General features: G+C 46.5%; 1 protein-coding gene and 1 long non-coding RNA gene across 2 annotated transcripts in view; one reads left to right on the top strand and one right to left on the bottom strand.

Annotated features, from left to right (window-relative positions):
* Positions 1-2,632, top strand: part of LOC121579870 — a 3,366-nt gene extending 734 nt beyond the window's left edge. Inside the window, exons 2-6 of the long non-coding RNA XR_006002954.1 lie at positions 255-320; positions 485-1,339; positions 1,522-1,678; positions 1,773-2,309; positions 2,393-2,632. This is a non-coding gene — a long non-coding RNA (uncharacterized LOC121579870). The remainder of the gene's footprint in view (positions 1-254; positions 321-484; positions 1,340-1,521; positions 1,679-1,772; positions 2,310-2,392) is intronic.
* The window catches only part of LOC121579869 (janus kinase and microtubule-interacting protein 1-like), a 25,422-nt gene extending 13,395 nt beyond the window's left edge, over positions 1-12,027 (bottom strand). The window contains exons 1-7 of the mRNA XM_045218131.1: positions 11,732-12,027; positions 10,786-11,118; positions 10,268-10,429; positions 9,174-9,383; positions 8,718-8,834; positions 8,362-8,508; positions 6,637-6,795 (exon numbers count right to left, since the gene is read on the bottom strand). Of these exons, the coding sequence (XP_045074066.1) occupies positions 6,637-6,795; positions 8,362-8,508; positions 8,718-8,834; positions 9,174-9,383; positions 10,268-10,429; positions 10,786-11,118; positions 11,732-11,887 (1,284 nt within the window). The 5' untranslated portion in view covers positions 11,888-12,027. The remainder of the gene's footprint in view (positions 1-6,636; positions 6,796-8,361; positions 8,509-8,717; positions 8,835-9,173; positions 9,384-10,267; positions 10,430-10,785; positions 11,119-11,731) is intronic.
* Between the last annotated feature and the right edge of the window lie 1,220 nt (positions 12,028-13,247).

Genomic DNA, 13,247 nt, shown 5'->3' on the forward strand with positions numbered 1-13,247 from the left:
ATCTCAGTCAAGTACTGTAATACATTTTGTTGACAGTTTTGTTTTTGGAATGGTTTGTTAGCTCCACCTAATTTAGCTAAACTGAAGTTGACATAGCAAATTTTTGCTGAAAAATAAATGTCCCTGTATTTGCTGTGTGTGTGTGTTTGTGTGTTTGTGTGTGTGTTGACATAGCATACAAGACAGGTAGATTGTTAACGCCAACTGATATATTTGGGTTCAATTGTCTTAACAAAACGTTTGTTTGTTTTCAGGATGACATCTTTATACCTGAAAAGAGTTTCATCCTGGAGGAGACTGTGCAGGAGGAGGCAGAGGAGGTACAAGTAAATCCATGTTATTTCTAAGGCTATTGTTTATTTCCAGACACAGTCTGTCATCCCTGAGGCCATTTTGGATATAAAATGGACAATCTACAGTATATGCAGTGATTCTTGAATATACCTATAGCCTAATAGATGCCTTAATTGTTTTCTACCAACAGGAAAGAACGGTTAGTACAGCATGCCAAACTGACCCCTGGGTGCCAGAGTGTTCCTGTGCTGCGGTAGAGAAGAGGTCCACCGGGACCATCACTAAAGAGCTCGAGGCCCAGCTAGATTGAGCTCACGACCATCAGTATACAACCGAGTCCTGCCCCAATACGCCACAGATGGAGCTGACGGAGAGTGAGATCAACGAAGACCAGAACTCGCTGTATGAACCTGAGCTCAGAATCACAATCATCACAGTGCGAGCCAAGATATACTATCAAAGAGTGTGTGCAAGATCCGAAATACATAGTCTTTGATAGCAAGCTGAAGGAGTTGTTCAATGTCTGCCTTGAGCCAGGATGTCGAGCAGGTGTCATCAGTTCATCCCTGAAAATAAGTGGTTTTGCCATCACGATGGAGACAGTGTGTTGTCGGCCACAGGAGGAAGTGGGAGTCCCAGACCAGTGTGGGAAAGTTGTTTGCAGGGAATCTGTTGATGCCATCAGCGGTCTCCCTTACTGGCGGCTCCCACTCCACTTTTGTGGAAACATGTCACCTCCTCAGCCTGGTGTCCATGTCGCTGCGACAGTTCGCAAACCAACAGAGCATCTACATTGTGCCAGAGGTTAACTACATGTGGACCCAGCACATTGAGGCCATTCTGGCTACAATTGGTGACAGTCCACTAATCGTATCTGGAGACGCACGGTGTGATTCGCCAGGCCTTGTGCCTCCTTTGGCACTTACACCATCCTGGACTCTGCTTCCCACCTGATCCTCGCCCAGGAGACTGTGCATGTGACCGAAGTGAAGAACAGCTACTGGTTGGAGACGGAGGGATAAAGAGATGCCTGCAACACGTTGAGGTAAGCTATAGCCTAACCTATATTTTGTAGCTAGCCTAAGGGATGTAAGTGTGTATTTGGTGGCTGTATGAAGAGGACATAGGTACCTTTAGGATAATAATAATTTGTAAGTCGCTCTGGATAAGAGCGTCTGCTAAATGACGTAAATGTAAATGTAATAATAAAATCATTATTACTAACAGGCCCATGGATGCAGTATTGAAACTCTGGCCACTGACAGGCATCCAAGTGTGAGGGTGCACTTGAGGGACTCACATGCTGATATCTGGCATGAGTATGACCTGTGACACATTGCCAAAAGGTGTGAGGAAAAAGCTGGTGGCCATCGGGAAGCCAGAAGTACTGTCATATATTTTATAGTAAAGTCAGAACTATATGATTATGATGATTCAAGTCAGTGACACAGGGGTCTCACTTATTCCCTGTGTCTCAGGTACTGCCATGGGTGAGGGCATTAACGCACCACTTGTGGTACTGTGCCACGACTGCTGGTGGGAGTGTCCAGGTGCTAAAAGAAAAGTGGATCACTGAAGTTCACCACATCACAAAACCCTTGTTTTTGTTTTTTTGTGCATTCCTATGTGAATAATTACAACCGATTGATTTAATAAAATCAGTAACAGTATAATTGTAGTAGCCTACTTATTAATCTCTAGTTACATTAATTTGATATTTTCTTTTGTAGGTGACGAAGTGTGTTCAGACAGGTGAACTCGAGAGTGTACATGCCCTGTGCCCAAAAGGAACAAGTTCGGCCAGCAGGGGATGGTCGCAAGACTCCAAGTGGCTGCCTTGGACCACAATTATTCGGTGGACAGACAGCAGGCTCCAACAAAGGAGGGAGTGCTCCGTTTCAAGCAAGAGTTCTCCAAGGCTGCCAGGGCGTTTGTGGTGAAACCCATCAAGGAGGAGAAGACATGGTGTTTCCGGTCTGAGCTCCAACACGGCATCGTTGACCGCTGTGCCAATGGTAAGTGTATTATATTATGTCAGATGTAGACATATAGAGAGAAATTACCTAAAATGATTTGTGTAACTTATATCTGGCTCTAGGATCATCCCAGCGGACTCTCCTAAGTGCCCAAAGAGAGAGAGTGGTGGTCACTTTGGGGGAGCAGGCTGGTGTTCCGAAAATGGAGAAGGAGTAGGCCATTCAACAGCGAATTCAAAGATACACACATCCATAAAGGGAATCGGAGTGGAATTGTTTTTCCACTGATTTTTTTACCCGTTTCAACGAAAGTGCTACCTTGTCCCAGACCTGCTGTTTCGACTCTCTCTCTCCCGGATCTGCTGTCTCAACCTATGAATGCTCGGCTATGAAAAGCCAACTGACATTTGCTCCTGAGGTGTTGAACTGTTGCACCCTCTATAACCACTGTGGTTATATTTTTTATGTAAAAAAGAGCTTTGTAAAATACATTTGATTGATTGATTGCTGTGCTGCATGCTGTGTATAAATAACTGTCTCAGTGATGTGACATTTTTATAGTATCCGTAACATATTTTGGTGTGTATTTAATCTGCAATTTACCTTCTTAAAGTGGCAATTAGCATTAGAAACAATAACAAAGGGACTCCCTGCTCCTCTTTCGGTAAAAAGCTGAGGGATGGGGCTGGAGAAATGTAACCACTCTCAAATTCATAGACAGAGCTATTGATGCAAGGACTGACCATCCATGATATCAACATTATAGTTTCAACTATGTTTTGAGGCTATACTGTGTTTGTTTACATTTTCTTTGTTTACAAACGTTGGAGCTTATATTTGGGGTTCTGGTGGGGTACGACAGTTGAACTAAGCTCATGAGGCATTTATAAATTAGATTATTCAAAAATCAATGGTTACATATCATAAATTTATAAGTGCAAAAATGGATGTAGTAACTACTGATTGCCCCTTTAAGGTATGCTGCTGTTTGTCTATTGATCTTGTGCATGAGGCAAAGACTTGCAATCACAAGCCTTTCATGTGAATCCTCTTCTCTTCTTGGAACTTGTAAAAACACCTTAATAACCCTGTAATTGACTATGTATTTTGTAATCCCGTTTCTATTATCTATTTCCACTACCATGTACCCAGTTCGCTTTGGATAAAGGCGTCTGCTAAATGGCATATATTATACAATTCTCCTTTGACTCCAACTAGCTGTCCAGTGTAGTTACCATTCCTTTCCAATAGATGGCAGCCAAAGCTAGTTGAAGTCACTACTCTAGCAACAGGGACTCTGGGTTAGTGCGTGTTGAAAGTAGTTTTATCTTCAAAGCAAGTTTATCAGGTTAAGCTTGAACCTGTTGTTATAGTGGACAAGCGAACTAATATCATTTTTACGTAAGGCGCATGTGTTAGGCCTATGTCTTGAAAAAAATTACAACATGCTAGATTTACTAAATGAACTGGTTTTATTCAAACTCAAACCCTATGTAAATGCCACGCCGTACACCTCGTCCAATTATCCCTTGTGCCCATAGGGTGAACTGGCGATAAGCTGCCAGCCTGTATGCTCTCCAAACAAAATCATAAGAAAAGTTAGTCTGATACCGAAACTAAATCACAATGCATTTATAATTAATGATTTTTCATTAATCATGATGCTGTCTGCGATGGTTGTCGAATCAAAAGGTGAATGCGTTACCATAGCGCTGGTGATAAACATCGTTATAGGTTACTGATTATATATATTGAGCACCTACCCACTACTGATGTTAACTTTAAACAATTTATAATCAAGGAACATTTCAGCAATTATTTAACTGGCATACTGGCTGCTGACTGGTCGAGTAACTTCTTCTGCCAGGAAGTCCTTCATAAGGATTATTGACACGTCCAATACATCGCCATCCAGACAGACTGACAGGAACCTCTGACTGGATGTAATACAGCCACCATCCGCTGGGATTTTGTGCTGTATTGCCACCATCTCTCTACAACACACACACTCTAGCCATTATCTGGCAGCATCCGAACTCACACTAGTTTGTGTCACCGCTACGCCGACCCTCTAGCTGAGGTGTTTCAGGCGGCATATCTGTATTGTCACTGCTACGAGAACAAACTCTGATCTGGGGCAACGATCTGCTCAAACATGAACAGCTTCAGTAGGTTTATTGGCTCCCTAACTAACATTATTTCATTCTCTGATATAAACTAATTCTCAGACTTACATTTACATCATTTAGCAGACGCTCTTATCCAGAGCGACTTACAAATTGGTGCATTCACCTTATAGCCAGTGGGATAACCACTTTACAATATGTTTTTCTTTTTTTGGGGGTGGGGTAAGGGGGGGTAGAATGATTACTTTATCCTATCCCAGGTATTCCTTAAAGAGGTGGGGTTTCAAGTATCTCCGGAAGGTGGTGAGTGACTCCGCTGTCCTGGCGTCGTGAGGGAGCTTGTTCCACCATTGGGGTGCCAGAGCAGCGAACAGTTTTGACTGGGCTGAGCGGGAACTGTGCTTCCGCAGAGGTAGGGGGGCCAGCAGGCCAGAGGTGGATGAACGCAATGCCCTCGTTTGGGTGTAGGGACTGATCAGAGCCTGAAGGTACGGAGGTGCCGTTCCCCTCACAGCTCCATAGGCTAGCACCATGGTCTTGTAGCAGATGCGAGCTTCAACTGGAAGCCAGTGAAGTGTGCGGAGGAGCGGGGTGACGTGAGAGAACTTGGGAAGGTTGAACAACAGACGGGCTGCGGCATTCTGGATGAGTTGTAGGGGTTTAATGGCACAGGCAGGGAGCCCAGCCAACAGCGAGTTGCAGTAATACAGACGGGAGATGACAAGTGCCTGGATTAGAACCTGTGCCGCTTCCTGTGTAAGGCAGGGTCGTACTCCGAATGTTGTAGAGCATGAACCTACAGGATCGGGTCACCGCCTTGATGTTAGCGGAGAACGACAGGGTGTTGTCCAGGGTCACGCCAAGGCTCTTTAGACTCTGGGAGGAGGACACAACGGAGTTGTCAACCGTGATGGCGAGATCATGGAACGGGCAGTCCTTCCCCGGGAGGAAGAGCAGCTCCATCTTGCCGAGGTTCAGCTTGAGGTGGTGATCCGTCATCCACACTGATATGTCTGCCAGATATGCAGAGATGCGATTCGCCACCTGGTTATCAGAAGGGGGAAAGGAGAAGATTAGTTGTGTGTCGTCTTCGTAGCAATGATAGGAGAGGCCATGTGAGGATATGACAGAGCCAAGTGACTTGGTGTATAGCGAGAATAGGAGAGTGCTTAGAACTGAGCCCTGGGGGACACCAGTGGTGAGAGCACGTGGTGCGGAGACAGATTCTCGCCACGCCACTTGGTAGGAGCGACCTGTCAGGTAGGACGCAATCCAAGAGTGAGCCGCGCCGGAGATGCCCAACTCAGTGAGGGTGGAGAGGAGGATCTGATGGTTCACAGTATCAAAGGCAGCAGACAGGTCTAGAAGGACAAGAGCAGAGGAGAGAGAGTTAGCTTTAGCAGTGCGGAGAGCCTCCGTGACACAGAGAAGAGCAGTCTCAGTTGAATGACCAGTCTTGAAACCTGACTGGTTTGGATCAAGAAGGTCATTCTGAGAGAGATAGCAAGAGAGTTGGCTAAAGACGGCACGCTCAAGAGTTTTGGAGAGAAAAGAAAGAAGGAATACTGGTCTGTAGTTGTTGACATCGGAGGGATCGAGTGTAGGTTTTTTGAGAAGGGGTGCAACTCTCCCTCTCTTGAAGACGGAAGGGACATAGCCAGCGGTCAAGGATGTGTTGATGAGCGAGGTGAGGTAAGGGAGAAGGTCTCCGGAAATGGACTTGGAGCTACTCGGTAAATTCAGCCATTTTGGGGAGTTCCAAATTTTTCTCTCCTGCCAGTGAAGCAACAATGCCAATATGGCGATTTACAGTTAGTTAGCTGGGGTAATACATCCTAGTGTTTCCATTCCCCTATAAAATCAGCAGCAAGGAGCCAGCAGAACATCACTGTGCTAATGAGTAAATTAGCAACAGGCTCGGATTAAAGGTGATTAGAGCAGAGAGAGGGCAGTGAGTGGCTGGCTGGCGAGAGGGTCTGGAGGGCAGCCCAAGGGTACAGAAGACCAACATGTTACCAAACAGTACACTCACCCTAGCGGCAGACATTTTATTCCACTGTTTCAATGTACTGTAGTAAAATACAACAACATGTCTGCCTGTTTGTTTAAGAACCCATGAGCTAGGCGGGTGCCCATATTCACTAATCTCACTACAATATGATTCTGTCAATGCCCTGTTGTTTGGAAGTTCTGGTGGTTTAAAGATCAGGTAAACTGCAATGACGGAGTGTCTCCCTGACCTGCGTGAGCTCGTCGATGATGCCTCGTTGCTCGGCAACCTGCAGCTTGAGGAACTCTACTTCCTGTTCCTCGTGGGCCTGACTTAGGTCTGTCAGTGAGGTAGGCCTCTTCAGCTGCTGAGGCTGAGGCTGCTGGGTACAAGAGTGCACTTTCTCCTTCTGAGAGAGAGAGGGAAGGAGGGAGAGAGAAGGGGAAGGGGGTGAGAGGGAGAGAGGGGGAAGGGGGTGGGAGGGAGAGAGGGGGAAGGGAGGGAGGGGAAGGGAGAAAGGGAGGGGGGAAGGGAGAAAGGGAGGGGGGAAGGGAGAGAGGAAGTGGGAAAGAGAGAGATGGAGGTGAGGAGGGAGATATTCTCAGGGGTAAGCGACTCGAGTGTGAGGTCGAGAGAGAGAGATGCTTTGAAGCTTTTGACTCAGGGAGGGAGGGGGAGAGAGGGGGAGAGAGGGAGGGAGGGAGGGGGGAGAGAGGGAGGGGGGAGAGGGAGGGAGGGGGGAGAGAGGGAGAGAGAGAGGGAAGGAGGGAGGGAGGGGGAGAGAGAGGGAGGGGGGAGGGAGAGGGAGGGAGGGGGGAGAGAGAGGGAGGGGGAAAGAGAGAGATGGAGGTGAGGAGAGAGACATTCTCAGGGGTAAGCGACTCGAGTGTGAGGTCGAGAGAGAGATGCTTTGAAGCTTTTGACTCAATTTAGCATGGGGGTCTGCTTTACAAATTGATGGAAAGTGGTGTTTGGGGAAAAACATAAGAATGCTATTTGGCCCTAAACAGAGAGTACACAGTGGCAGAATACCTGACTACTGTGACTGACCCTAAATGAAGGAAAGCTTTGACTATGTACAGACTCAGTGAGCATAGCCTTGCTATTGAGAAAGATCGCCGTAGGCACACTGCCCACAAAATAAGGTGAAAACTGAGCTGCACTTCCTAACCTCCTGCCAAATGTATTACTATATTAGAGACACATATTTCCCTCAGATTACACAGACCCTCAAAGAATTCGAAAACAAATCCAATTTTGATAAACTCCCATATCTATTGGGTGAAATACCACAGTGTGCAATCACAGCAGCAAGATTTGTGACCTGTTGCCACAAGAAAAGGGCAACCAGTGAAGAACAAACACCATTGTAAATACAACCCATATTTATGTTTATTTATTTTCCCTTTTGTACTTGAACTATTTGCACATCGTTACAACACTGTATATAGACATAATATGACATTTGAAATGTCTCTATTATTTTGGAACTTCTGAGTGTAATATTTACTGTTCACTTTTTATTGTTTATTTCACTTTGGTTTATCCATTTCACTTGCTCTGGCAATGTAAACATATGTTTCCCATGCCAATAAAGCCCCTGGAATTGAATTGAATTGAGAGAGAGAGAGAGAGAGAGAGAGACAGCATTTCCTGAACCGTGACTCATTACTTTAACTTGTGCAATGTGGCTTTGTAATCAAGGAGAAATGCAAATACTGATTCACACAGATACTGGCTAACATCTCTTGTAGGGCTCTTGCCCTTTCCTTAGATGACCACTGGAGGTCTCCCTTTGCCTCCATTTCACATGGTCCCTACAATGTGGTTCCTCTTAATCCATTCAGAAATATCAAAGCATTGCCTATACTTCTGTTACACTTATCAACGTTGTCCTCCCCTAGTCATGAAGGAGATGAGACAAGGAAAGGAGACAAGCAAAGTAGACCAAGAAGGTTATGTCTGGTTCCCTCACCATCTCTGCGTTCCCTCTGCTGAGGTTCTTGAGTTTATCCTCCATGCGCTGCAGAGTCTGTTGGAGATCATTGTTCTTCTTCGACATCCTCTTATATTTATCTAAGAGCGGCTTCATCTGACTCTCTGCCTCACGCACCCGCTTCAACTGACAGATGAAGGGAGAGATGGAAGGAGAGAGAGATGGAAGGAGAAAGAAAGAGAAAAATACAGAAATCGATAGATGAGATATGTAGACTGACAAGTTATTTCCATATACCTGCATATTTCCATAACATCCCTTCAATGTTCCCATAATGTCCCTACAATGTTCCGTTATCCACCAAGTGATTTTCTGCAGGTGTGTGTGTTACTCACCAGTTCATTCCTCTCATCAGCCAGCAGTGTGTTCCTGTCCTCCAGCTTCCTGGTAACAGAGTGGAGCTCAGCTATCTTCAGCTGGAACCTCCTCGCATCGCGAAGTTCTTCCACCTCCTGAGAGAGAGAGAGAGAGAGAGAGAGAGAGAGGGGGGGAGATGGAGAGAGAGGGGGGGAGACGGAAAGATAGAGAAAGAGAGCGAGAGAGAGAGAGAGAGAGAGAGAGAGAGAGAGAGAGAGAGAGACAGAACATGGAGGAGATTATTAAGGACGAAGACAATGTGTTAATAAGTTGACCACCAGGTTTTTGGAAAATGCCATGCCAGTAAAATGTGTGTGTGCACGAGTGTGTGCTTGCGTGTACCTGTGTATTTGTGTGTGTGTGTGTGTGTACGCGTGCTTGTGTTTGTGCGTACCTGCCTGCGTGCGTGTGTATTTTCATGGGGCTGTCCTCACCTGGTTGTTGAGGTAGTCAGCGGTGTCCCCCAGGGCAGGGACCACCTCTCTCTTGGGGCTGCTGTGGTGCCTCTCTGCCTCCCTGACGTGACCCAGCTGTTCATCCAGAGCCTCCTTCTGCAGCTGGAGCTTCTGGGCGTAACCAGCCTGCACCCCCAGCTCCCTCTCCAACGCTGACACCACACGGTCCTTCCCCTTCAACTCATCCATCTAGTGAGAGGACAGATGGGAGGATGGAGAGAAGGAGAGAGAGACAAATATAGTGAGGAGAGATGAGAGGATGGAGAGAAGGAGAGAAAGAGAGACAAATATAGTGAGGAGAGGAGAGAGAAGGACAGCGAGAGAGAGATAGTGTGATGGTGAGAACGAGACAGAGAGAAAAGGTGACACACCTTCACTCTGGAACTCTTTAGCCTTATCCCTAGCTGCTCTCACTCTCCTTCTCCAACCCATTGCTCTCCTCCTTCAAAACCAGCTCATTCTCCTCCAACCACAGACCAGTGCACCAACAAATTATACGACACCAACATTGTTGAGAGAAATGAATTCATGAATCTTAGTTCACCTCTCTTCTCTCATCCTTTCCTCATCTCCCTCCCCTCTCTCTTCCTATCCCCCTCTATAATATAGCCGTGGCTGTAAAGCAGCTACAGAGATCTCTTTTATGGCCCTGTCTTTTCACTGTTCTTCTGTGCTGTAGTTAATCAGTCTCTGTGTTATCTGGGTCACTGTTAAATACAGCTGGAGATTAACATAGAGAGCTTGAATTGCACTCTACCCTATCAGATTATTACAGTAAGTTAAAGATAAACTTCAGTAGAAGTGCATGCAGGGAACTCCGCAGAACGAGATCTGATGAATAAGTCTATTGTTAGACAGTGGTTCCCATTTCAGTTAGCTATGGTTAATGGTTTATGGTCATCATTTGGTTTGGAGTTTGGTTCACTTTCAGGTCACTCACCAGACCAGACACTCCATTCTTGCACATGGACTTGTGTGATGTGGGTTAGGATCGATCAGGAGTTATGATTTGTGATCGGGGTTATGGTTTGCAGACAGGCACGTGGTGTGCGGTCATGTTACAATTAACTCACCACCCGGCGGATGTCTCTCTCACAGTCTCTCTTGATGCGGTTGATCTCATCCTGGTGCTGCTGATAGGCTGTTCGGAGGTCGGCTGCTTTGGCCTTGTCTGCCTGCAGCGCATTAGACAGAGCCTCCTCAACCTGCTTCCGTGCAGTCTCCTGCTTCAGGATCTGGGGGGGAACACAGTTAGTGTATAACGTTACACTTCCCATCTAGTATACACTTCCAAGTATACGCTCCCTGAAGCAATTAAGATGATTCGGGAGATAGTAATGTCACATTACTTTTAGAAACAAAAAAGTCGCCCTGAACAACAACTTTCAAAACCAGACTAAACACAGGCTTGAAACTTCTTATTCTGAAAACAAGGCATCTACCTGTGAGGGGAGTCTAGCTGGTAGTAGAAAGAATTAACAGTAGCCTAACCCAAACCAGGCTAGGATTCTGATTGGCCATGGGGGAAAAAACGACTGCGCAAATACCACAATGCAGGTTGGATTCAAGTTGAGCCCCCAGGCCAGCCTACCTCCTGCTGCAGTTTGAGTCTCTCCCCATCGAAGGACCTCCTGGCCTCCTCCCGGGCCTCCCCTAGCAGGGCACTCTTCAGCTTGTCAGCAGCACCGTCTCTCAGTGCATGGACCAGCCCCTGCAGCCGCTGTACCTCCCCGTCGCGGATCTTAATGGTACGCGCCAGCTCCAACTCGTGTTGCCGTGCCAACGCCTCGCGGGCCGTGGCCAGCTCGCGGAGCTTCTCCTCGTGCAGTTTGGCGCGGAGGTCGGTGAGGACCACCGTGTGTTTGTGTTGTTCCAGTTCCCTGACCTGCCTCTGCTCCTGGAGACGCTCTCTCAGCTTAGAGACCTACCCAGGGGAGGGAGAGGGATAGAGGAGGGTGGGATAGAGGAGAGGGGAGGAGAGAGGAGGGTGGAGGGTGGGATAGGAGGAGAGGGGAGGGAGAGGAGGGTGGGGGGGGTGGGATAGAGGAGAGGAGAGGGAGGGGAGGGAGAGGAGAGAGGAGGGTGGGATAGAGGAGGAGAGAGGAGGGTGGGATAGAGGGAGAGAGGAGAGGAGGGGAGGGAGAGGAGAGGGAGGAGAGAGGAGGGTGGAGGGTGGGATAGAGGAGGGGAGGGAGAGGAGGGTGGGGGTGGGAGTAGAGGAGAGGAGAGGAGAGGGGAGGGAGAGGAGAGAGGAGGGGTGGGATAGAGGAGGAGAGAGGAGGGTGGGATAGAGGAGAGGAGAGGAGAGGGGGAGGGAGAGGAGGGGGGAGGAGAGAGGAGGGTGGAGGGTGGGATAGAGGAGAGGGGAGGGAGAGGAGGGTGGGGGGTGGGATAGAGGAGAGGAAAGGAGAGGGGAGGGAGAGGAGGGAATAGGAAAAAGAGATATAATTATTCTTAATAGTATCATTAACAGTAGATCACAAAAGACCAACAGATAATGATATCATTATCAACATCATCAATTTCATCCTTATTACCTTGCCCTTCTCCTGCTGCAGTTCTATCTGGATGTCCATCAGCTTGTTCCGAAGCTCCTCATTGGCTGTCTGCACAAAGTCGCCCATGACCTCAGTCCTCTCCTTCCCGCGCGTCTTCTTGGGATGCGGGGCTGAGGTGGGCGTGGTCGATGACATCGTCTGCCCAATCAGAGGGCACAGCTCAGAGTGGATGAGTAAGTGGAGGAGAGGAGAGTCAGGCGCTGCTCTTTCTCCCCACAGAGTCTTTCTTATGCACCTTCATCATCCTCATCTACATCACTGGCTGGGGATCCCTGTCTGTCCTGCAGAGAGGCAAAGAGAGAGGCAGAGAGAGAGCGAGAGATAGAGAGAGCAAGAGAGTGAGAGAAAGAGAGAACAAGAGAGAGAGGAACAACAGATTAGTAACAGCACTGAGTATGTTTACATGCACACTAATAATTTGATATTAAACTGATTATGGCTGTAGTCATGTAAACACCTTACTCTGCTTATCTTAATCGGCGTAAGGTCAAAATCGAAGTAAGCATACGCCGATTAAAACACCTGGTTTTCAAAACAATCTATCAAATTATTAGGACATGTAAACAGCTTAAATCGGCATTCCAGCGGTATATTTGATGTGCCAGCATCAGTAGCTCAAGCCTCCCTCTTATGTTCGGAAAAACAAAGTACTCATCGTAGAAATAGTTTTCCCATTCAAACTTTATAGGCTTCCCCAAAATAACATGGTCGCTGTGGTAGAACGTTTATTCTGATTGGTGATTTAAGTCCCATCAGGTAGCCTGATTTCAGATGTGTCCATGGAAACAGGATTATTAGGGAAATTGTTCTTCTTGCAAAGCATGTAAACGTTTTAAACAAACTATTATATTAATCTGACTATCCACAGTCATGATATTATTGTGTTCATTTACCAATACTCATTGTTAGAGGCTACATTACATTACTACAAAAAGTGAATGCCTTAGATATGAGAGCCAACAAGCATTGTGTGTAAATAAAATCATAGGCCAGCACAGTGGAGCCTGAGTAAAATATTATATTTTGAGACCTAGAAACACACACACACACACACACACACACACACACACACACGTGCAGAAGCGTCATGCCCATAGGGTCAAGTGCCCCCCTCAGATTTGTCCTGTTTAAAAAAACACACAGACATACATACTACCAGTCAAAAGTTTGGACACACCTACTCATTCAAGAGTTTTTCTTTATTTTTACTATTTTTTACATTGTAGAATAATAGTGAAGACATCAAAACTATGAAATAACACATATGGAATCATGTAGTAACCAAAAAAGTGTTAAACAAATCAAAATATGCTTTATATTTGAGATTCTTCAAATATCTGGGCTAGCTAAAGCCAATATGGACTTGGTCTTTTACCAAATAGGGCTATCTTCTGTATACCCCCCCCCTACCTTCTCACAACACAACTGATTGGCTGAAACGCATTAAGAAGGAAAGAAATTCCACAAATTAACTTTTAAGAAAGCACACCTGTTA

Source organism: Coregonus clupeaformis, unplaced genomic scaffold (assembly GCF_020615455.1).
Source record: "Coregonus clupeaformis isolate EN_2021a unplaced genomic scaffold, ASM2061545v1 scaf1391, whole genome shotgun sequence".
In the NCBI taxonomy this organism is placed as follows: Eukaryota; Metazoa; Chordata; class Actinopteri; order Salmoniformes; family Salmonidae; genus Coregonus; species Coregonus clupeaformis.